Here is a 24633-nt window from a genome sequence, read left to right on the forward strand (position 1 = left end):
ATTCCTTCTCTCCCTCTTTCCATCGCATTTGCACTCTTACATGTAATCAGTAGCAGGTTGCGCAACAGATTAATGTTTTCTTTTTTCCTGTCCCTCGCTTGCCAGATGCCCATTTTGTGCGGGTCGCGCCACTGTCTGAAACTGATAATCCAGAAGACGATAAGGTCTACGTGTTCTTCACCGAGCGCGCTCAGGAGGCCGAAGGGGCCGCCGGGAAGGTACTCTACTCCAGAGTGGCCCGGGTGTGCAAGGTAGGGTGCTGAGATGTTTGCGCACAAAAACGATTGATGCCAGCTGTATTTGTTGACATGCTTCTATCGGCCCCAGACTGCTTGTGTATTTTCAAGTGTTCGCCTGCACATGTCAGATACGTGCTTCGCTGTGTGTGTGTCTGAGTCTATGGAGGTGTGTGTTTTTGTTGAAAGTTTTGTTTGGACGTTCCGACCGCATCGGGTAGATAATCACACATACAGTTGGACTGTTTATGTTTGTCGCTGTCTCTGTATCTGCTGTGCATCCTCTTTTTGCTCTTGGGCTATTGAATGTTGATATGTGCGCATGATCATGATGGTGTTTGCTTTTTTTTTTTTTCATTGTGTTTGCTGGTCAAACTCCAATTTGTTTGTGTTTCAACAATTTTTTTTCCCTTGAGAAAAATGCATTGGATTAATCCGGTCCTCCAAAGTGTCACCATCATAAACATGCAAAAGTTTATGTAATGTTTTGAAGTAAGCTTGCATTGTCAGCTGTCGTGCAAGTGTAAAAATATGTCAGGTGCTGTTTAAAAAAAAACAACTTTTTTGGGGGGGGGTTCAACTTTGTGTGATGAACACAAACATAGACAAGGAGGATAATGTCTCTGCATTTTTTTTTTGTACTTTAATGGTTGATATTAAATTATTGCCAACAGAGCCACATTGTAATGAGCAGCGAGGGTCCATGCTTCCATAATGTGTTATTAACTTCCATTTTGAGTTTTATGGCCATCATCACATTTTTTCTCTTAGCAATCACTGCTCCACTAACTCTAGGGGTGCCCCCAAAAAAATGCCCCAAAAAGACAAGGAAAAAGCGAAACACGCTTAGCAAGTACGGTCTTTCAATGCTCAGTTCGGTTCCATGACTTTGATTTCAGGAGTTGCATTTCAGTTTGACTTTGAGCAGCCTGTAACATTCCTTCGATAAGCGTATTTGGAAAGTCTTGACAATGTGGCAGAGTTTGCCGGAATAGCTTTGACACGCCGTATTTTTTATTTGAATGTCAAATGTTTTTCTGTGTTTTTGTTTGCAGAATGACATTGGAGGTCAGAGGAGTTTGGTCAACAAGTGGAGCACGTTCCAAAAGGCTCGTTTGGTGTGCTCAGTCCCAGGACCAGATGGTCTGCAGACACACTTTGACCAATTGCGTGAGTACAATGAGTCATAAAACCTCACATGTGCAGTAAAACTAAAATACGTCACACTTTGACTGTTCGTCGCAGTAACGGCCTTGGTCGCCCTCACCTCATAGAATTATTTTTAAGTGGATGTTTTGTTGAGGAGTATGAGGAATGATGAGCAACAAGTTTTTGCTGGTGAAGAAATGTGCATGAGCCCAGCCTTTGGTGTATCGGAATAGCTCTGCTGTTACCACGGTGATCAACAGCCGTGTCGGTCACCTTGGTCGGCCAATGTGCCTCTGCCTTAGTAACCATGGCAACTGACCTCAACAGTTCATAGCTGTGGTTTTGTTCATTATCAGAAGTGTCGTCTGGGGGTGGGGGGCGGGGGTTGCGTGTGTGGTTTGGAGCATCTCTATGGTGATGTGTCTTCACCCAGACTTTGCTTGATATGCAGGATGGTTCCCTCAGTCTGTGGTTTCAGCAAAACGGCAACAATTTGCTGGAGTCGTCTTATAGAATGTGAAAGACAAACCTGGCATTGATCACACATTGGACTTTTAATGAGACATGCCATTGCATTCATTTTTATATCAAACCAGGAGAACAAAAGTCAATAATTCAACATTCCCCGCGAAATTTAATTGGAAACGTTAAAAAGTGGAATCATATTTTATATTTGAGCGGGTATGTGAAAGACCATTGATGAACTCCATAAGAGGTTCGTGTGGCGTGAACAAGCATAGACAGGGTGGGCCAAAAGTTGGAAAACACTTTTTGAAATAACTATCTATCTATTTATTTATTTAAGATGCAGTAACGGATGGGAACGAATTTGAGCTAAGACCAAAGAAAGTGCAAGTATAAAATCTAGTCGACTTTTTTGTCACAAAATTCCCAGATGCGCCGGGAGCACGGCAGCTCCATCTGCCAGAGCGCCTAGAGAAGCATAGCGCGGTCGACCAAATTCACAAACAGATGAAACTAGACTTGCCTTGGCACGAAAATGAATATAAATCCATTTTGACGCCGAGCATGGTTTACTTTCTTTCACCAAATTGTCAGGCGCGCCGGGAGCGTGGCAGCTCCGTCCGCTGGAATGCCTGGCGAGGCGCAACGCGATCGCAAAGGCGATAAACTTGACCTGCCGCGTTAACAAAAAAAAAAAAAAAAAAGATGCACCCGTTTTTACTCATGCCTGTCTATGAGGTCCCATGGCCTTGCAATTTAATTATTGCAGGCACGAAGTGGGGCAACTTTTCCTTTTTATCCACACACACGAATGTCGAGTGAATGAATCAAGAGGAGTGGAGATTTACTCGTCCATAAATAGAATTCCATCAAGTGTTCTCAATGTCTTTGTGGAAACTGCCTTTTACAGTAACTGGTGTCTGCCAGCAAAATGCCTTTCGCCACAAATCAGGCTTGATTCAATTTCTTCGAAAAATAAACAAACTCTACTTTATAACAACCACAACAAATTGACCTTCACTTTCAACATTCTACATACTTGTCACTCTATCCCTTCTGGATTCAAAGTTCACTCTCACGCCATAAATCACGGACTGCGGGAACTGCATACATATTTTCAATGTCGATATTTCATTCTACAGACACTGTAGAGACACGCAGAGAGAAAACATGGAAATTCGGAGTGTGTGGAGACAGGACCGGTTTCTTATCTGCTGTTTTTGTTAACAGAGGACGCACAAAGTAAACTTCAGGACCCTTATGTTTGTTGAAAACTCAACGTGCCTACACACACACACACACACACACACACACACACACACACACACACACACACATGTACTTACCATCTGAATGAGCATGTGTGTACATTAAGACATTGAATAAATCACGCACCATGTCTGTTTCCTGCACATGGTCGGATCCTTATGTGGGCACACTCGCCACAAGAAATGTCAATGCTAACACTCAAAATCACACAAGTGCATTCAAATTTCAAACCTCGGACAGCATTAATATTTCGTCCTGGCAGACCCGTGGCTCTGTTTGACACATCTGATAAAAATGGCGTGGAAATTTGTTTGTGAGCAACACAAACAAGACAAACACTTGTAAAAACCGCAAATACCCTCCACGGGGGGATTAAGCCATCGGGTTAAGAATGCTGTCACTGCTTTGTTTATGCCACGCTTAGCCACACAGAAACACTACAAATTCCATGAAGCCCGGAGGCATCTGCTGGTCCCTCATGGTGGGGTGGGGGGACAGCGGTTAGCACCTGGCTATGTGCGTGATTGTGTGAGCTTGTGAGGTGGTCAGGTGACACCAAGCGACCTCCTTCAGAAGCATTCCCATAACCCTTCACTTCAGGGGTCAAGGCCATTTCCATGTATGTAGGCCATGGGGACCAGGCTGGCTTTTGAACCTCCAAGTGTATGTCTCAACCCAATGTTTAAAGACTTTTGCAGAACTTCTGGATTGTTTAGAGTCCAACATGTGACTCGGGTCATATTTGGCCGTGAATCTCAACAGGCGCCGCTGGGTTTATGTGTCAAACTCATCTAATGCAGGACTGTTTACACGGTCTTCGGAATAGATGCGACGCTGCTGCTCATAGAACATCATTTGGATGAATGGGATGAATATTGGGATGAATAACATCAATGTTATTGCGAAAGTTTACAAATGCAACATGTTCACGAGAATCCAGGCGTCGGACAAAAAGTTGTGATGACATTTGAACTGGTTTCACAGTCATAACGGCCTTCCAAGGGAACCGGTAACTAAAATGTGGCCCGTGACAAAAATGAGTTTGGCACCCCTGCTCTAAATTGTTCTTTGGTGTGATTGTGAATGGTTGTTGGTCGATCTGTGCCCTGCGATTGGCTGGCAACCATTTCAGGGCGCAGTCCACCGACTGCCGGATGGACTCTGAATAAAATAGAGCTCCACAAATGAACTGATTCAATAATGGGAAAAAAATCTTTTTAAACAGTCATTAAAAATATTCGTTCGCAATTATAACGTTAATATACAGGTGTCAAACTCAAGGCCCAGGGGCCAGATGTGGACCGTCACATCATTTTAAGTGGCCCGCAAAAGCAAATCAAAGATAACTTCCATGAGGCTTGCAAAAATCTGTACCAAATTTTCATATGTAATCAATGACATATTCACATTTTCTATTACTTAAACAATAATGGAATAAAACATGACTCTGGACTTCTTTATATAGTTTCAGTCGTCACGGCCCTCCAAGGGAAACTGTAATTAAAATGTGGCCCAGGACAAAAATGAGTTTGACACCCCTGCCTTAATGCATACTAGGACGATACAGTTGGCTTTCATTTTAAGTGATCACCACCCCCCCCCCCCCCCTCCCCCTACCCACCCATGGGACAAGATTGCGGTACGTCATTCTGGAATCATACTGCATGCACTCACTTGTTTCCACTCATGTGCTTGCGAGTGTTGATGCAACACGTGGAACTGAGAGTCAAACGTCCACTGAACCGTAAACACAGACAGTCGGGTGTGTTTACTGTTTTATGTCTTGTAGATGACATTCTCGCTGCTTTTTTTTTTTTTGACTGAAACGCCTTCTGGTAAGTGTTACCAGACACGCGAAAGCTACTCAGCTATTGTCTGCTGTTTTTGCGAAGAAGTAATATGTGGCTCTGGAGTTGTGATCCAAATTTAAAAAATAGCGAGCGTGTGTTTGAAGAACTCCAACCTTGTGTGACTAACACAAAAATGACACAGCCATTTTTTTTTGGGGGGGGGGGGGGGACGACTCACAAATTATACTTTTGTTTTGGGTAATCAAAGTGACATTAAACCTGAAGCTTTGCAGCATCGTTCATGAAATGGGGCCACTGTTCTGCAGGTTTGAGATGTGTCTCTCCAGCTTCATTCCTGATTCAAGTGACCAGGATTGTTTTCAGGCTTCTTCCCCACTTGGTGATGACCTGATTATTTGAATCAAGTGCATTGCAGGAAGGACACATCTAAAACAGGAAGAACAGTGGCCCTCGAGAACCGGAGTTGGACATGCACGCTCTACGGGAAGAATTGGAATTTCAAATTTGTAAAGGCACGGTGAGCGACTGGTTAGCGGGTCGGCCTAACGGTGTAGAGGTGCAGGGTTCGATTTCTCTCCGGCCTTCCTGTGTAGAGTTTGCATGTTCTCCCTGTGCCTGTGTGGGTTTTCTCCGTGTACTTCGGTTTCCTCCCGCATTCCAAAAACTTGCATGGCAGGTTAATGGAATGCTCTAAATTGTCCCTAAGTGTGACTGCGAATGGTTTTTCGTCCATGTGTGGCCTGCGATTGGCTGGCAACCGGTTCAGGGTGTCCCCCGCCTACTGCCCGTAGACGGCTGGGATAGGCTCCAGCGCGACCCGCGACCCTAGTGAGGATAAAGCGGTTCAGAAAATGGATGGATGGAAATTTGTGAAGGTTTTGAGATATTGTACCCAAGAAAAAACGAGAAGCATTCCTGCTTTCACTGTGTTGCTCTCATGCAACTTCCATACCAGAAACGTTCCAAGGAGCATTTTAATATTGTTAATAATAAAGCATGTGTAAAAATAATTACAAGTGACTATTGTTCATAATCAAATGTTTAGGTAACCTTACTTTTCCATTGCTATGAGTATTCTTTCTCTAAAAAGACGGTGCATTTAAAAAAGTGTGCAAAATCAAGGGTCAACTTTCATCCACTGTTAATTTAACCCTTTCAGGGACAGCGGTTACTCCAGTGGACAGCTCATCATGTGACAGGGTGCATGCGAGGGTTAAAACAAACCCTCACTGTGATGAAATATGTCATTTAATTTCCCCCCAGAACATACAAAGAGAGAAAGAAAAGGGCTCAAGAAGGAGAAATAGGCAAAAGAGGCCATGAGATGAAAAATGGATTTACATGTATCCTGCAGAACACCAACACTGTCAGATTACTCTGTCAAGTATTGTTTAATACTCTCTTACCTCACGCCGAAACACCTTCTCCATAAAGTGGGCATGAAAAGATGCTTTGTTATAACAAGGAAGATGGATTGTGTTTGAGGCCTCCGTTCAGCTTCTCCTATCCATCATCGCTTGTGTGAATTGTAGGAAGAGTTTTTGCAAAGGCAACACAGAACGATAGAGCGGTGGAACGCGGCAGCTTGCCAAAAAACGACGGGGGGGGGGGGGGGCTTCAAAGGAGGTGAAGAGGGGAAACAATGAAGCAGGACAAGAGGGAGAGGGTGGAGGTTCAAGCGCGGGGTGTCGACCAGACCAGAGGAGGAAGGAACAGCGGGAGATGTGCCAAAGCCGAAGCTTGAGTTGGAGGTTCGCGAGGGAGGAGGAGGGAGCTAAAGAGGAGAGCCAGAGGGTGAGGAAGGGAGTTGAGCCTGCTATCTCCTCCACACACAGCTGATTATGGAGCCGGTCAAAGGTATAATCTAACATAAGATGAGAAGGGGAGGGAAGGATGATGAAGGCACGGTCCAAGGAGGGAGGAGATCAATAAATCCAGAAAACGTTTTACATGTTTCGTCCCAAAGATAGAGGAGGAGGATGAAACCAGAGGCAAGGACCGGCGATGGCGCCACCCTGGGCAGAGGATATCTTTAACCCCCTCAAACAAGACGCGCATGTGAAATGAAGCAGAAAGGCTGTGAGGGGGGGGATGGCGATGCAGGGGGCATCGGGGTTAATTGTCATGGCTTGGAACACACACTAATGAGGATCAAGGAGGAGAACAACACAGAGGTGCTGGGGCGACATGAACGTTTTATGAGGTGCTGTGTCGGACAAAACCTACCACAACATTGTGCAGACGTATGTCCTCATGAACACATTGGTGTCAAAACATTTTCACCTTTGGAGATTACTTCTCGTTCATAAAAATATTTTCATATTTCACACATAAAAAATTAAAAATACCTTTTTAACTACTGTATTTTCCGCACTATAAGGCGCTTTGTAGTATAAGGCGCACCTTCAATGAATGGCCTATTTTAAAACTGTTTTCACATATAGGGTGCACCGCATTATAAGGCACATAGAATAGAAGCTACAATAGTGGCTGCGGTTGCATCATGCATCCACTAGATGGAGCCACGCTAAAGGGAATACAGCACAATACAATACAGCTTTATTTATATAGCGCTTTCACCACCGCTGCAGCTGTAACAAAGTGCTTTCCAGAATATTTAAAATACTACGTCCAAGAAATCACAATACTGATCCATATATAAGGTGCATCGGATGATAAGGCGCACTGTCGGTTTTAGAAAAAATTGAATGCTTTTACGTGCGCCTTTATAGTCTTGGTTTTCTTTGGACAGTATTTAAGAGTGAACAGTGATCATCAAAACAGTGAAAGTATTCTTTCTTTAAAAAAAAGGCACTATATGCCTGGAAATTCACTGTGATATCAAGTGTTCTCCGATCATATATCACAAAACTTTGTTCTATTTTTTTGTTGGTGAAAGTCAGAACAACAAACCAACCGATCAAACAGCCTCATTTTAGCATTAGCGTCCTTGTAAGGTGGCGGAAAGCTTGTTGAAGACATCAAGTAGATGAAGTCAGCTATGGCCAGAGGGCACAAAAATGTATCAGACCAAAACCAAAAAAATGGAGCGATCGAAGAAATAAGGCCAATAGCCTGAAGGACTAAAGGAGCAGACGAGATGGAAGTGAGCCTATTGATGGGGCTAGAAGACAATGAAAGTGTGCATTAGCAGTGTGGCCACAAAGGTGACAAAAGGAAGTTTTGTATGTTGGCATTCATGGTGACTGGGTGGGAGGGAGGCGGAATTGGGGTCCCTGCCTTGGGGGCAAAGGCGAGACAATTAGGATGAGGAGGAGGAGGAAAATAGGCTTGAGACCGCAGGTCTACAGGCTAGACAACACTATCTTCCCTGAGGGGGGAACTGGCTTTTTTGTGTGTGTGTGTAGGGAAGAAGACACAAGAACAATTCTCCAGAGTAAATAGGCCAGACAGACAGATGGATGGGGAAGATAGAATGATTAAGACAGCGGCAAGGAGGGAGGGATGGAAGACAAGGGCGGGATATGCGGGTTCGCAGCGAAAGTGAGAAAGAAAGAAAACGAGAGCAGCCCGGAGGGGGTCCTGAGAAAGCCCAGGTGGATTTGAGCAGAAAGGGATGGGGGATCAGCACCTGGTCAGAAGATAAAGAGACTGGAAAAAAAAAAGGAGGACACACACTGAGACAAAGGAACTCCCGAGTGAGGGTGTCAGACGGCTGTGTCATGTTAAAAAAATGAAATAGAATCACCTGTCATAATAATAAGAATGGTATATTTGCGGAAGCTCTTAGAAAAAGCGCTTTGCCACATTATAAACACTTTCCAGTAAATGTTTGATTGTGGTTGAAGTTTGTATTGGTGTAAAACGGCACTCCATCAGACTGACAACGCTTTCTGACATTTTGCTATCTTCTTATGTAGCATATAGCTAATAGGCCCGCACCTTTGCGCCAAATGTTCAATAGCGTTTAAAAACGTTCAGTGTTATGTGTTCCAAGGATTCAAAATGGTCAGAGTATAACCTTTTTTTTTTTTTCCGAATTTTTATTTGACCAAGAGCGCCGAATTATAATCCTTATATTGTTTTGTATTCATCAAAAGTACAAACAATTTGAAATGGTTTTGCTAGCTATTATTGATTCATATGGCTGCCGATCCGCGAAAAGCATGTTCTTGTATGAACCGGTCCGTGGCACTCAAAAAAAAAAAAAGTTTGGTGCCGCTGCTATATTTAACTTGACATCTTTTTTTTTTCCTCTTGAATTCTAGCCGATGAAAATTCCACAGAGTTTGATCTACTGTAAATGCCTAATTATCTTTGTAAGTGAAGATTTTGGAGTCACGCGGTCATTCCAGATGTCTTACAATTGTTCAGGTGGGCTTGAAAAATGGACCAGTGCGTGTCCAAAGATTTTCAGTTTTCTGCCTCATTGATAATAACCTCGTTGGACACTCCACTGGTCGTAAAGCAAAATCCCCTTATTTTATTTGTGAACGTATTTCTTTTTGAGGAATGTCTGTGCGTTTGCTTCGCTTTCCCTCCTGCGTGAAGGAGGTCATGTTACCGGTACATTTGCTGAAGTTAAATAATAAATCATCAGGATGGGGGCCGAAGGCAGAAATCAGGCAGAGCGGCACTAAATCAGACCTGATTTAAACTAGTCACACTCTGATAAAAGTACTTTTTTTTTTTTGACAGGCTGAACTGTAAACAAGAGAAATGTCTTCATTAACGTCAGGGAGAAAAATGCTTTGTGTATGTGTCTTCTTAAATGTGGATTTTTTTTTTTTAATGGAGAGCTTGGACCTCTGTTTTTATTTTTTACACCGGCCTCTCGTTGTGCACAGTCCCATCGAATGTCATTTTCCAGCAAAGCACCACAAAAACAGTGTACCATAACCTCTATAAACCCTCTGGTCATACAATCACATCGTGCATGCATGCATCACGTCACGCCGAAGCTGTTCTTCGGCTTCTTGTGACTTTTATTTTTTTGCAATATTTACTCTCCAAAAAAGGGGATCAAAGATGAATGCAACGAGAAAAGTTCCGAAATTTAAGACTCCAGTGTCACCCAACTTCCCCTGAGACTGTCATCGCTTATGCGTAAAGTTCAGAAAGTGGTATTCTCTTTCTTTTTACACTTTGGTGAGAAAGTCAGACTTTTATGAATGTTAAGGCCTCTAGCTCCATCATTACAATTCTTGTTTTTTTTTTGTTTGGTCCCAGCAGAGGTGATTTATTTCTTTTTATTTTTATGTAAGATGTGAGTTTCACTGTCCAATTTTTATCAGCAAGATTCACTGTTCATCAATTCCTCGATTCACAACACGTGAGCGGTGGCATAGCAATAACATAAACTGTAATAGAAATAAATCAGGTCCAAAAATAAATAAATAAATGAATGAATTAATATTTTGGTTTCTGAAATATTTTGGCAGAATTTATGATAAATGATTGTTTAGTAGCAAGTTGTCTTCCATGTTTGTGGGAGCGTGATTTTTATTATTTTTTTTCATTTCCCTTTTTTTCCCCCCCAATTCTTTAATTACCTGTACTGCAGTGATTAACTTTTCACGGTAACTCCCATACTAAAGTTTCTGATGTTTTACGAGCAAATGATCCCCTCTACGTTTGAGTATGTGAGTGCGTGCGTATGTTTTGAGATGAGATTAATTTCATCCAGGGACCGATGGGTCCGTGGAGGCCACCTGAAGCAGAAGGAACGTCAGGAATGTGGGAAGTAGCAAGACGCTTTTTTTTTTTGTGTCTGCCATCAGAGGAAGGGAGAGAATAGGGGAGCAGAGTAGAGGAGGGAGGGGTACTAACAGAATTTTCACTCAAGAGTGCTGCATGGGTCCCTGCATTCTTTGCATCTTAGCTCTGCTTCTGTAACAAAGATGTGCTTTCAGAAGGGATTTTCAAAATGATTCCTTACCTTACGATAGCACAAGCGCTATATCACCACATCGCCAGATGACCACAGCAAAGCAGACTCAAAACATTATCAGCTTCAATGACGATACATATATTTTTTTTGGTCATGATGTGAATTGTAAAGGTTTGGGTTTTTTTTTTTTTGCTTGTAGTCTAACACGTGCAGATATTTTGTTATCTAATGCAATAAAGCGCAAAGCAATAGCAGCTGCGATAAAAGCACAAAATATGTCACAGGTGTCAAACGCAAGGCCCGGGGGCCAGATCTGGCCCGTCACATGATTTTATGTGGCCCGCGAAAGCAAATCAAAGATGTCAACTTTCATGATGCTTGCTAAAATCTCTACCAAAATGTAAAATTCTCATTTGTAGTAAATAAGAGTGATACTGTAAGCATTTTCATGTTAACAAACCCCTCATTTCAGTAACTTAAATAATAGGTGAATAAACCGTTATTCTTGACTTCTTTATATACTTTGCATCATAACGGCCCGCGATGGGAAACTGCAACTAAAATCTGGCCCGCGAAAAAAATGAGTTTGACACCCCTGAAATATGTGATCTCCATTTACCCTAATACATGGGCTGGGGCCACAATATTTCATCAGCTCTACCAGGAGGCCACATAAGCCTGCACTTATTAACGAGACATATGAAAAAAAAAAGGCAATTTTTAACTCTTTCAGGGACAGCGGTTACTACAGTGGACAGCTTATCGTGTGATCAGGTTGCAGTGTGCGCGAAAGGGTTAATATGGACACATTTTTAAGATGATGGGCCCTATTTTCATGCCCAGCGCAAGTCTTGCACAAAATGCAGTCTAACTGGACGCATGGGTGGAGTTTTCTTTCTTTTGGTATTTTCCTACACGGGCGCAGGTAGAAAAGAACAGGGGCACGCAGTCTTTGACGTTGCAGAAGCAGAAATAGACGAGTTGGTGTTCATACAGAAGATCGAAGCACGCAACGTACTTTTAGAAGGAACTGCAAGCCGGCTCACGCTTGCGGATGATGTAAAGTTGACGTAGACCGTCAAAGATTAATGGCCACTTCCAAGATTGCCTTCCACCCGATTGTTCGTGTCCGCGTTTAACAATTCTGCCTCCTAATATTGCTCTTCGTTATTCTCTCAACACAGAGGACGTCTTCATCCTCCATGGCAAAGACAAGAAGAACCCACTCATCTATGGCCTGTTTACCACTTCAAGGTAGCACTCAACACTGTTTTGTAATTGTGTTGCGTGCCGTGCTGGTAAATGCCAGCATGATGGTGGGTGGGAGTCGGCAAGAAATCACGCTGCGAGGCGAGATCTGAGATTACATAGGGTGGAGGGGGGGGAAAAACACTGACTCATGTGTATTGATCAACCGCCGCTGTTATATTTAGCTTCAGGATTGCACAAACAGCGAGAGCTTTGAGCGCGAGTCAAGGCACTGACTGAAAGGAAGGCACGAAGTGTCAAATGAGCAACACGTCCCGCAATTTTGACACCCAGAGCAACAAAAGAGATCATCTGTGACAATTCCCACCATGGTCGCACTTCAGTGTGTGCGCGGCGCAGCGATAAGGCAACATATTGTGGGATTCACACTGGCCGCAGGACCTTCTGCCACTGGCTCCTGAATCGAACACATTCATGCGACGAAATGCTGCTTATGTCACCAGCATTACTTATCGTGCTGTGACAGTAGCGTTTTGTTGTCTGTATGGTCACACGGCATATCTCATGGCAAGGCACTTTGTTTTGTTTTGTTTTTTTTCTTTCCTCTTAATACCAAGTATGATACAAAACCTTTTTATTCCCCCCCCCCCCTACTTTGTACCGTACTTTGTTCCATCACAAGACTGACTGCTTCAGCTTCAGTTTTGTGCATGCAAGTCTTAAGACAAAAGACTGTGATGCCAGAATGATTATCATCGGTGATGTAAGCACAAAAACATGGCCATGGCTCGCACCGAAGAAGAATCAAAAGAAATGTTTCAATTTAAAGTGCACTTGGAAGTGGGGTCAAGGGTATATTTCAAAAGAATCTCCCCTTACTAATGCAGAGTGGGGAGCACAATGGCGAGACCACATATCCTACTTTGGTGGTCTAAAATCTCAATGGACTAGCCAAGAAACCTTTATGTTGTGTTCAGTCCTACTCAGACTCTTCATAGTTACTTACAGTGTTTGCAAAAACACACAAAAATTACGTTTTGGTTTTTTTTTTTAATGGCTTGTAACATTTGGTGTTTAGCAACTACCGTATTTTACAGATTATAAAGTCGCATTTTTTTCATAGTTTTGGCGATTTATACTCTGGAGCGATTTATGTGTGAAATTATTAGCACACTATCACTGTGTGTCGTTTCACATGTTATTTTCACCTTAAACCACAAGAGGGCGCCCTCGGCCTGTGTTGATAAATCGACGATGAGTCTGACGGAAGCGACATAGAAGATGACTCTACCTCCGGAATTGAACACATTCATGCGACGAAATTGTGTTTTAAAATGACACAGGATGAAGTTTTCATTGTTAGCATGTCATTTATGCTAGTTATCTGAATAACTCTTAATATGTTACGTTAGCATACCAGGCACGTTCTCAGTTCATCGTTGACGTGTCATGCAACGTCAACGATGTCATGCAATATCGTACACTATTCAATGCGTTGTTTTTCTTTTCTTTTTGTTTTTATTTGCTTTTCAAGATGACATGTCTGTTCTTGGTGTTAGATTTTATTAAATAAATTTCCCCCCCAAAATGCGATTTATACGATTTATATACGTTCTTTTTTCCATCTTATGCATTTTATGGCTGGTGCGATTTATACTCCGGAGCGATTTATAATCCGGAAAATACCGTACATTTATTGACATGACTCATGTCGCCTCTGACCATGTCTTTGTTTAACAAATTTACCACATTGCCTGAAAGTGAAGTTACACATCACTGTCACCTCGGGGGACCTTGAATCCTTTCCCAGTTTTCTCTCACACGTTATTGGAATAATCAGTAGCAGCACGAGTGTGAAGACAGGTGACACTGTCGGGTGGTGGGAGTTGGTCCGCTTCGGGGTTTTGAGCAAAAAAGTCTGTGGAAGCTCAGTGGCAACTGACAGAAATCCAGGGAGGGGTGAAACTGCATCGCTTCATCAAGGTCGTTGCATGAGGGGAATGGAAAGGGCTTGATAACACACTCATGACCGCACACGTGCAAATCAAGTACTGTAGTTCTTTTTGGGGCATATTGAACATGTTATATATTGCTCCAACTGAAATATTTTCCTTCCACAGTTAAATTGTTTCAGTTTGATTTTACGTGATTTTTGTCGTTGTTGAAATGAATTCACTGCTGGTATACATTTTCCAACTTGAAAGGCCCTCAAAAATGTTTGCTACAACTCTAATAGCAGTGCAATTGCGATGGCGATTGATGTGCAGAAAGTAGAACATTTTTTGAAGATGGACTTTGGTGCGCATTCTTTGAGTGTTTGCTGGAAAAAAATATGACTCACACAGCTCCACATTTACTTCATTCCGTGAAGGCCTGTTTTTATTTATTTTTTTGTAACTGTCCAATCTTCTCTAAGTTGTTTTCTTTCATGCAGACTGCAAAAAAAAAAACCAAACAACTATTTACTGACTGTTCTTTCCCCTGTGATCTCTCTTTCTGTCTTTGTTATCAGCGATATCCTGAATGGCTCAGCCGTGTGTGTTTACCGAATGGAGGATGTGGTTCGGGCTTTTAAAGGAAACTTTCTGCACAAAGAAGGGCCGCAGTATAAATGGGCAGAGTTTACTGGCAAGGTGCCCTACCCACGTCCTGGAACTGTAAGTTCATACTCAAACCTCAGTCCTGATGTTCGCCATAATTTATAGTGCCACAAAGCGGAATTCCTTCCTCCAACAAGGCTGAATCATCCGTACCAAAATGTTCATTCTCAAAGAACATGCCCAACTCCTGTACATGTCTGCAGCTTGTTGATGAGATGTATGGATTATTCTCTGAGTTAGGGTTAGCAAATGTGGGAGGAGACAAAGACACGCACTTTAAATTTATACACTTTTCTCTTAATGTCAGAGTCTCTTTCTAACTAATGACAGTGTGGTTTTCTCTGCTTCCTGCGGTACTTCTTTTTTTAAGCGTTAAGACCGACTTGGCTCGTAGAGCTGACCAGAGCCCAGTGTTTAATTGCAAAGTGCCCAACAAGTTAGTGCGGCATCATTCTGCTAACAAGCAAAGCAGAATATTGATAATATACCGATTATGATACTCATCTACGAGTACATGAAGTATGATCACAATTTGTTTCTGAGCATGTACTTGCACGAGGCCATTGAAGCCGTACTTGTGCCTACTTGACATCTTAAGTCAGCGGTGTCAAACTCATTTTTGTCATGGGCCACATTTTATTTACCGTTTCCCTTGGAGAGCCGTTATGACTGAAACCAAATTTTTAAAAAGTCAATAACAACGGTTTATTCAACCATAGTTTAAGTTACTGGAATGACGGGTTTGGTGACAAGAAAATGCTTTCAATATGTCTCTTTTTTATTACATATGAGAATTTTTCATTTGGGTAGACATTTTAGCAAGCATCATAGAAGTTGACATGTTTGACTTGCTTTCGCAGGCCACATAAAAGGATGTGGTGGGCCAGATCTGGCCCCCGGGCCTTGAGTTTGACACCCATGTCTTAAGTCCAGGAGATTTGGGCATTCATTGTGTTTATTTATTTTGCATGCAGTAGAATAAATGTGTTTATTTGTATTTAATCCAGACCTTATTAAATAGTGTGGAGGGCGTGTGTGACCTGGGCAACACGCTTTTTCTGTTGCCGTACAAGAATAAACTGTAATTGCACATCCACCGCAGAAGTGGCACTCTCAATTGAATTTAATCAAATCATTTGTGCGAGAGACCAAAAAAAAAAACCAGTTAAAGTTATTCTTTGTTGTTAAGTCGATCTATATATAACCTCCACTTTGCACAAGAGAAACAGAAATACAAATAACATCTAATATTCCAGAGTAAGGGGAAAAAAAAGGGCCAAAGCATGGGGGAGAATCTCGGTTCAGCACAATTTGACAGACACACCCATAAGGCTTGAAACACACGTCAACAAAATGATTACCTCCATGGTGGGTAATTCCAGTGACATGTAGCAGGTAGAGTGGAAGTCCTAAAAGTGACTCTCTGACCTTGTTTTTTTTTTTTTCTTTCCCCAATCGTAGTGTCCCAGCAGCACATATGGAAGCTATAGCTCCACCAGGGAATATCCTGATGATGTCATCTTCTTCAGCAGGACTCACCCACTGCTGGAGGTTCAACTCATGTTTTATTTCATGAGACTAACTCTGTGTCTTGGTGTAAATACCCCATGAGGGAGCTGACTCAGCATCCATTAGATACCGTGCTGAAGTTGAACAAAAATTTCTGCGCCCGTGTAGGAAAATGTGTTGCCCTTGGGAGAGCGCCCCCTCCTTGTCAGAGTGGGTGTTCACTTCAAGTTTAGCAAACTGCTGGTGGACAGAGTAGAAGCCGTGGACAGCACCTACGATGTCCTCTTCATCGGCACAGGTACACTCAGCGCGGTTCTTGAAATATATTTGTGTGTTCCTTTCCAGGGGCCGCGTTTTGTCATGTTTAAGCCTTTCATGCACCCTGTAAACTGATAACATGATAGATAAGCCATCCACTGCGGTAACCGCTGTCCCCGAAAGGGTTCAAATGTGATGTATTTTGCGGCAGACTCTGGCCTGGTGCTGAAGGCCATCCACCTGCCCAGAGAACACGGTCCAAGTCAGGAGGTCACGTTGGAGCAGCTGGAGGTTTTCCAGGTAGTGTACAGCATCACTTTTGTCTTTGAACTGCTTGTCCGTGTTGTCTTGTAATTAATGCCTTTTTGTCCTATTCCATCCTTGAGTACTGAGCCAATTAAAAGATGCTATTTTGTCAAGAAGGTCTTGAAAGGGTAACTTGTGCAGGCTTTTGTTCACTAGCCATGCCAAGATTTTGAATTTTTTTTCCCAATTGTCACTTCTTCTTTTTTTTTTTTCTGCCTGTGTGTTAACCATCAGACAAACTTTATCAGGGAATGAAATAAGCCTTTGCATTTTTCTCCCATCATGCATGAATATATTATGGTCAAATCAGAGTACATGCCTGGCTCCAATCGTTTTTGCGGTACATGTACTGTAACCCTTGGGAATAAGTGTATTCAGTACGGCATGAATTAAATTACCATGCAGAAGCGCAGCGGTGTCGCCTTTTGAGTTTCTCTCGAGTGATTGTTTTGTTTTGTGTGTTCTCCTCACAGCACAAATCACCAGTGACTGCCATGGCGCTCTCTAAGAAGAAGGTAACAGATGAGACAAAGACTGACAACGCATACTTTTCTCACTCAACCAATGAGGCAGGCAAACTATGACACGCCTACCCCATCTCTGCACCCACAACTCCAGTTGCCATTGGTTACCTGACCCCAGTCACAGCAGTCGCAAAGAGATCACACACGCACGCACACACACAGAAATGTCCATGATTAAATTGGCCCGTGTTTGCTGCTATTAGGCCGCATCGTGACGTTTCCTTCTCCCTTTCATGCAGCAGTGGTTGTTTGTGGGCTCCAGGGAAGGGGTCTCCCAGCTGGGCCTGTACCAGTGCGAGCTCTACGGCGAAGCCTGCGCTGAGTGTTGCCTGGCCAGAGATCCGTATTGCACATGGGACGGACACGCCTGCAGCCCTTACATGCCCACCGTGCGCAGGTACGAGCCCTATTGCCAATGTGTTGGAGGTCCCAGCACAGAGAATTTGTCATTGGTGGTCTTAAGTTTAAGAAGCAAAGGCGAAACACATAAGGCTTGACTTGTGTAAAACAGCCCTGCCTTTTTGAAGCCTGGTTTAGATTACGATTGAACTCAGATCTCTCTGGTGAACATTTTCCACCACCACAGAACCCCCACCAACACAGCCTCTGTCTGCCCCCGTTTTAACTGTCCTTGTTCTTCGCCAACTCCCAATCTAATAAAGAGGGCTGTAAAAATATGCCAGGCAAATGATGAGGACCCTCCCACCCCCACCCCCATGTCCCTCTGTGTTCCCCGAGCCTCATCTAGTGTGACGGTCACACAGTTTATGTGCTCCAATCAAGTCAGGTCTTGAGGGAAACAATGAAATTTCCTAGAATACACCAGTGATTCCCATCCTGATTTTTTTTTAATTGAACCACCAATAAAAGTAATGCCTCATTTAAAAGTGGAGAAGGCCAATATTTATATCATATAAATTATTCATCCACCGAGTAACAGACAGAAAATATATCTAAGCTGCGTTTTTCATCCATCCATCCATTTTCTGGTCCACGTATCCTCACAAGGGCTGCGGTGTGTGCTGGAGTCGATCACAGCTGTCTTCGGTGAGTAGGCGGGGTGCAACCTGAACTTGTTGCCAGCCAATCGCAGGGCACACATAGACAAACAACCCAGCCGCGCTCACACTCACACCTAGGGACAAGGTAGAGTGTTCAATCAGCCCGCCATGCATGTTTTGGGAATGTGGGAGGAGAGCAGAGTACCCGGTGAAAACTCACACAGGCACGGAGAGCACATGCAAACTCCACACAGCAACGCTGGAGCCAGAATCGAACCCTGGACCTCTGCACTGTGAGGCTGAGACGCTAACCAGTCGGCCACCGGGCCGCCCTGCATTTTTCATGACGTGGAAAAATAAGTGGAAATTGTTTTAAAGTTGAAGTTCATCTGCATCGCAGTCAAAAGGATTCAAATCTCGACTCATGCCCCCTTCCGTATGGAGTTTGCGTGTTATTAGCACGCTTGCGCCCAAGCATGTTCCGAAAAACATGCATATTCAGTTAAGTGACGACTCTCACATGCCCATGTGCAGATCAGTTTGGGTGGTTATTTGTTGAAATCTTCCATGTGGTTGAGTGGAACCTACCCTGTCATATGCACAAATTCCAGCTCAGAGAACAAGATAGCGGTAGAAAATGGATGATGGATGGAAGTTGCAATTTCCGGCAAAGTGAAACTTTCTGTTCATTTGTCAAATTCTACATTTTCACACCACTTTAGATGATGTCCTGTAGCTCCGCTTGGGAACCGCTGTAGCACACGGCTCCCATACATCACGAACAATCTGGAAGCTGATTACAGAATTTCCCCAGTCATAAAAACACATGGAAATGGGGGTTGGGGGGGGGGGGGGCAAATTTCCTTGAAATAATTTGTTAACTTCTAGGCTACCATCATGAAAGAGTACCTATGTGGACAACTCACTTTGGACATGGTAGTGCGAAAGATGTTTTGTTGCTCCAATGCTGTGAGCACATTTCCAGAAGCGATTTGTCATCCTGTTGGAAATGTCCCATAAGACTGGAATGTGATATTTTGTTTTCTGTAGGCGGAATGCTCGACACCTCGGCGAGGACGAGGATCCATTAACTCAATGTGTCAGACAAGGAGGTAATGCTCTATTTTTTATTTTTTTTTATGGACAGCGTGTCACATAACAATATACTGTAACACTAAAATGCAGTGGTGGACACGTCAGTGAACTTCCGTCATTCATCAGCGGCAGACCTAGAAGGCCGTCATGATCGCTCTGCCTTTTTTTTCTGGCTGGCCCAGTCCGTTAATTCATCATCGACGTTTTTAACGCGCTTCCTTCATCACTAAATTCCATTTCGCATGCCGTGAATTTAAGACCGTCCATAAAAAACTATTTATAACATCACAAAATCTAGAAACAGTTTGGACCATTTTACACCAAAAATATAATTCTTGCAATATTACTGCTCCTCCCCCTGTTTCATGTCCCCAAACTGCTCTTTGTTTTTCGGGTTTGTGGTGGGCCACGTTATGGCCAAAAATCACTTCTGGTGGCACTTCTTCCGTCAGAGTTTCAAAGTTACCGTCAGTTGTCGGTCCACCTGCCAAAACAGGAGCTTGTTAGTTACGGATGACAGGTGTTAATGCCCACCTCTGCTAAATGAGAGAATTACGCAAAATGGCTTGGAGGCGGCAGGCATGGGCCAACGTAGAAACCATTTAGGTGCAATTACAAAAGCTGCACTTCGCTCTGGATCTCCTTGCAAATGTTTGACACGGGACTCACTCAAATGTTTTTCCATCTCTTCTTTGCCCGGCTGCCAGCCGGGCTGCAGGTGGAGGCCGAGCAGAGGTTGATGATGGTTGCCGAGGGCAACAGCACCTACTTAGAATGTCTTCCGCGATCCAGGCACGCTGCCGTCACTTGGTACAAGCAAGCTGGAGAAAACAGCCCTGAACTAAACCAGGTACACATGTTCAGTTCAACTTTAAAAAAAAAAAAAAAATTGAGCGAAAGTCAAAATCATAACACATCAGTCCAGATTGGACTTCAAACAGCATTTTGGGGAAAAATACCACTTGGGAGTCAAAAGTGATAACACGCGTAAGAAGGAAAAAGTGTGATGATGGTCATAAAACCGCAAATAGAACATCTTGCGAAGTCGAACAGCGGCTCTGCTCAGTACAACCCTTAAAAAAAAAAACATCCGCATGGAGGAATGTGAACCAAGGAGCACTAATGATGACAGCAAGAGATTTAGAGAAGCAAGATATTCCCCCTATATGGCCTTATTTAAGAGAATAGTTTGTTGTTGGCTACAAGAATGAGTTGTGGCTGATGTTGTCCAACCCTAACCCGTCTGCTGTTCAAAAAAATCGCCATCTGGTCTAAAACGCACTTAGTGAGGTGTAGCTTTGCATGTGTGTGTTAGCTAACTTAATAGTTTTTGCTTGTCACTTTCACAACATTAGCAAAACTTTTGTTTTGCTAGCATAAAAGTCGTAGCTCGTTTCGAGCTAACAATGGTGGCAGTCCAATGTCATGCGACTTTGGCCAACTCTTCGCCGGACCAAATGTGTTCGCTGCAGGTGAGGTCAGGCGAGCAGGTGGTGGTGATCGAGCGAGGCGTCCTCATCCGTCGGGCCGAGCTGTCTCACAGCGGCATCTACCATTGCCAAGTGGAGGAGCACGGCTACCACTGGACCGCCGTCACCGTCCAACTGGCGATCTGGAGCCCCTCGGCCGAGCGACTGATAACGACCTGGTCCGCCTCCTCGCATCAGCCTTGGTACGGCGACGCCATGACGCTGGTTCACCCGAGGAACCTGGGCCAGCACTGCCGCGCTCTCGGGTACCGCCCGCCGCGCAACCGCCGCCGCCACGGCGACGCGCTGGTGATGGCTGTTAAGGAGAAGGCAAGGGGGGAAAAACACAACCACGGGGGAGGAAGGGGGGGAGGAGGTGGAGAAGGCGGAGGAGGCGGAGGAGGGAGGGTAGCGGGTCGGAAGAGCAGGAGCAAACCGCAGCAAAGAGCGCCGAGGAGCGCTTGAATGTGTCGCACAGCAAAGGCCCACACATGCATGCATGTCCCCACACACACACACACACACACACACACACACAGACACACACACACATCTTGTTCAGGGTGGGCCAAAAATTCATGACTCACTTCATTGTAGGTATAAAACAAGTAAAGGAATGTCATACGGTACCAGAAACAGGCAGCGATCCATGAATCAAACGAAGCATGCACTGTAATGGTACAGTTGCATACCGAGGAGCAAGAAATCTTTCAAATGTTCACATCAACATCGTTTTAATTTATCCCAACAGAAGTTGGTTGTCCTGAGCTTTTCGGGTCTCCAACACAATGCCTGTTTCATCGAAACTTCTTTATCTGAACAAAAGTCTTTCTGGTAGACCATTAAGTTACACCCATTATGCTGCATACTTCAATGATGTCTGTTTTAGAACCCGAATCAGACATTGAAAGCATTTTTTAAGCATAGGCGTTGCAAATCAAATGTGTTTATTTTTTTTCTTCATACAGTAACAACAAACTAAGCATGTCGTTGCTGTCCTATGAAAAACACGTATGTCCATTTTTGTCATTAAAAAAAAAAACACGAATGAAATGTCCGAAACACGGACAGCTCCTTAATGTTAACATTTTAAAAAATGACAAAAATGTGTACGTTTTTCAGCGGGCAACGATATTGAGAAATATGACTAACATGTCAATCATGAATTCTCTCGCCACTCTGTACATGGACAAAGACATTTGCATGCACTTGCCATGTTAAAAAAAGGCAGTCTTTATTACATTTTAGTGGCAAGCATTAACACAGTGAGTGTTTTGGAACTAAAGAAGTCATCAGATGGAATATTGTAGGTGGCAAAGCAGACTGAAGGATCACCTGCGTACACTTTGACTGAAGAGGAGTCTTGTTCACAAAGTAAATATTACACATGTAAAATAAGTTTGCATGTTCCGGGCTACACACGCAACTTTCCACGCTTGTTTACGTCACAGACAATTATCATGGACATGGATTTTGGCATGATCAAATGCACACAAAAAAAAAAATAGTGATGTTCAAGTTTCAGGTGAATTCAGGATGACGCTAAAATGCATTCTAATATTTCGGAGAACTCCTTCTGACTTTGTCTTCTGGCTTCATGAGACCAAGATCAGTTGTGACAATCGACCAACAGTTCCTCACCATCAATGGCGAGGCTTCAAACAGATCCACGGATGGGAGTGCCTACAGACAGAGAGACAGAGGAGCCACAGAAAGGCTCTGAAATGGATGACCTTGAAAATGTCTCGCTCCGTTCATAAATCAAACACCCATTGTGAATTTTGTTTGTTCGAGAACACAGCACGTTGTACAGAAAGTGTTTAACAATGAACAGTTGGACATGTGCTTTCAAAAGTTCAGAAACGGTCAAATTAAATTCATATAAAAGTTGTATTGTGTAGTTTCGGTCCATCCTGAAATTTGACTTGAAACTTGAATGTGCCAAACGTTTTGTGAGTAGTGTGTGCACTGTAGCATACAATGCTATGTTAAAATATTCACAGTGAGCACCACCTGCTTCTTCCAGCTTTTCTCGAGGTCTTTTCAAATCGAGCTGAGCGCATGTGGTTGATTGATTTTTTTTTCATCATATATTGCAGATCCAGAAGGTAAATATTGACGGAAATGTGATTTTTTACATTTTTGTTTTTACTTTAGTGCACTCAAATAAAAAGAAGACATAGCTTCACATTATAATGACTGCAAAGGAGCTAATATTCATCGAAAAAATATAAAATGTACATAGAAATGTTGGCGATGCCGAAAGGTCAAATCAAATCTGGGTCATGTCATTTAAGATGTTGTAATTAAAAGGAAATGTCACGAAGAAGCTGAGTTGAGGGAAGAAATAGTGACAGAATACAGGAGAGCGATTGTTTGACAGCCGCCATAAGGAACAATTAAGCACTTCCTTGCTCAAGGGCTCCCCCTACAGCTCTGAGGTATGTTTTGACTTGGAGCTCCTAAAAAAATGAAGTGCAGTCACAGATTTGGTAACAAAAAAAACAACCCCATGAGGAGTTAACTTGAAGTGTATAAAATAAGAAGAGAATGTCAAAACAGTCATTTAGATGACGTGAGAACAGAGCGAGATTTCTCGATGTGCTTCGGAGGCGAGTCACTTGATAATAATGCAACTCGCTGGTGTACATTTCATTCTTCCTTATTATCAAGTTCCCCGAAACGGGGAACTCAGCTACCGGGACAGAGATTTTTTTTTTTTTTACATCACTGGTACCCTTCTGTGGTGGTCACAAAATGATAAAGGAAAAGCAAAACAATTATGTAATCCTTAAGAAGCTAAAAATGAGTCTTACTTGGTTGGTTAAAATTTGCTTACTTGCGTACTTTGGAGGTTTTACTGTTTGTATCTCTACTTTTGATTCATTTTTAGGGAGTTTGGTGCTCCCCATAAGAGGCTCTCACACTAATTCAAGTGAACACAATCTGGGTTGTAAATTCTTGTTGCTAACCACGTAGGGATAAATGAGAATATTTATCACATATTGGCAAGGGTCTTTTCAGTTTTAGCTTGCACACTAAATCAAGTTGTGTCACAAAAAGACTGGGCAGAATTCAAACCAACACGGATGGATTTTGAAGAAGACCCACAAGCGGACTGTCTGTGGACTGTGTACAGAACCAGCATGTTTTTGTTTTTTTGTATGTTTTGTGTCTGTAAAGTCGGGGCGTATGAGGAACGAGTCGCCGGTGATCCAATGTACATTCTGTAAAATAAAGCATGTCTTGTGATGGAATGTTTTTGACAAAAATGACGTCATTGGCCATGGCAGTTTTCCCAGTTTTGAAAGTGTTAGACCAACAATACTGGTTCACGAGTTGTTGTTTTGTTTTTTTTGTCATTGTGTATTTATTTCCCTCACAAGCTGTGTGCTCACTCTTTTAGAAACTGTTTCCAGCCATAAATTAACTGGAAACTTATTCAACACACAAGTAAGTGTGTTACGATATAAAAGCTGAAACACCTTTTCTTTTCTTTTACTTGTTGAGTCTACGGGCAAATACAACAAATTCCCATCATTCATTAGTTGATGAATAAACACCATGTTTAAAAACCCACTTAATTGAGTTGTGCATTTGAAACAAAAAAAATGTGTCTGTCATGCAAAACTGAATGCATTCTTATTGTCTCGTTTTCAAACTCAAGTGACGTCTGTGGGAACAATATTTGGTTACTTCCACTCAAATTGACGCCGCGGGCCTCGCTGCGAAAGAAATGTAACTATGGGATTTATCGTAGTCAATCAGCCGGGTTCGAAATACAGAGTAGTTTTCATGAAAGAAATGCCATCTGTCCAGGCTGTTTCCCGCCTCTCGCCCAACGTCAGCTGGGATAGGTTCCAGCTCATCCACGATGCTAA

At 43.1% G+C, this 24633-nt stretch overlaps 1 protein-coding gene across 1 annotated transcript in view; it reads left to right on the top strand.

Moving 5' to 3' along the window:
* sema3h (sema domain, immunoglobulin domain (Ig), short basic domain, secreted, (semaphorin) 3H) overlaps positions 1-24331 on the top strand; it is a 56100-nt gene extending 31769 nt beyond the window's left edge. The window contains exons 7-18 of the mRNA XM_086108181.1: positions 106-251; positions 1292-1406; positions 11966-12035; positions 14503-14647; positions 16052-16141; positions 16268-16397; positions 16569-16657; positions 17137-17178; positions 17427-17584; positions 19239-19300; positions 19991-20133; positions 20756-24331. Coding sequence (XP_085964307.1) covers positions 106-251; positions 1292-1406; positions 11966-12035; positions 14503-14647; positions 16052-16141; positions 16268-16397; positions 16569-16657; positions 17137-17178; positions 17427-17584; positions 19239-19300; positions 19991-20133; positions 20756-21217 — 1652 coding nt within the window. The 3' untranslated portion in view covers positions 21218-24331. The remainder of the gene's footprint in view (positions 1-105; positions 252-1291; positions 1407-11965; positions 12036-14502; positions 14648-16051; positions 16142-16267; positions 16398-16568; positions 16658-17136; positions 17179-17426; positions 17585-19238; positions 19301-19990; positions 20134-20755) is intronic.
* Positions 24332-24633: the final 302 nt, after the last annotated feature.

This window comes from Hippocampus guttulatus, chromosome 1 (genome assembly GCF_054856545.1).
Source record: "Hippocampus guttulatus isolate MCC_2025c chromosome 1, RoL_Hgut_1.0, whole genome shotgun sequence".
Taxonomy (NCBI): Eukaryota; Metazoa; Chordata; class Actinopteri; order Syngnathiformes; family Syngnathidae; genus Hippocampus; species Hippocampus guttulatus.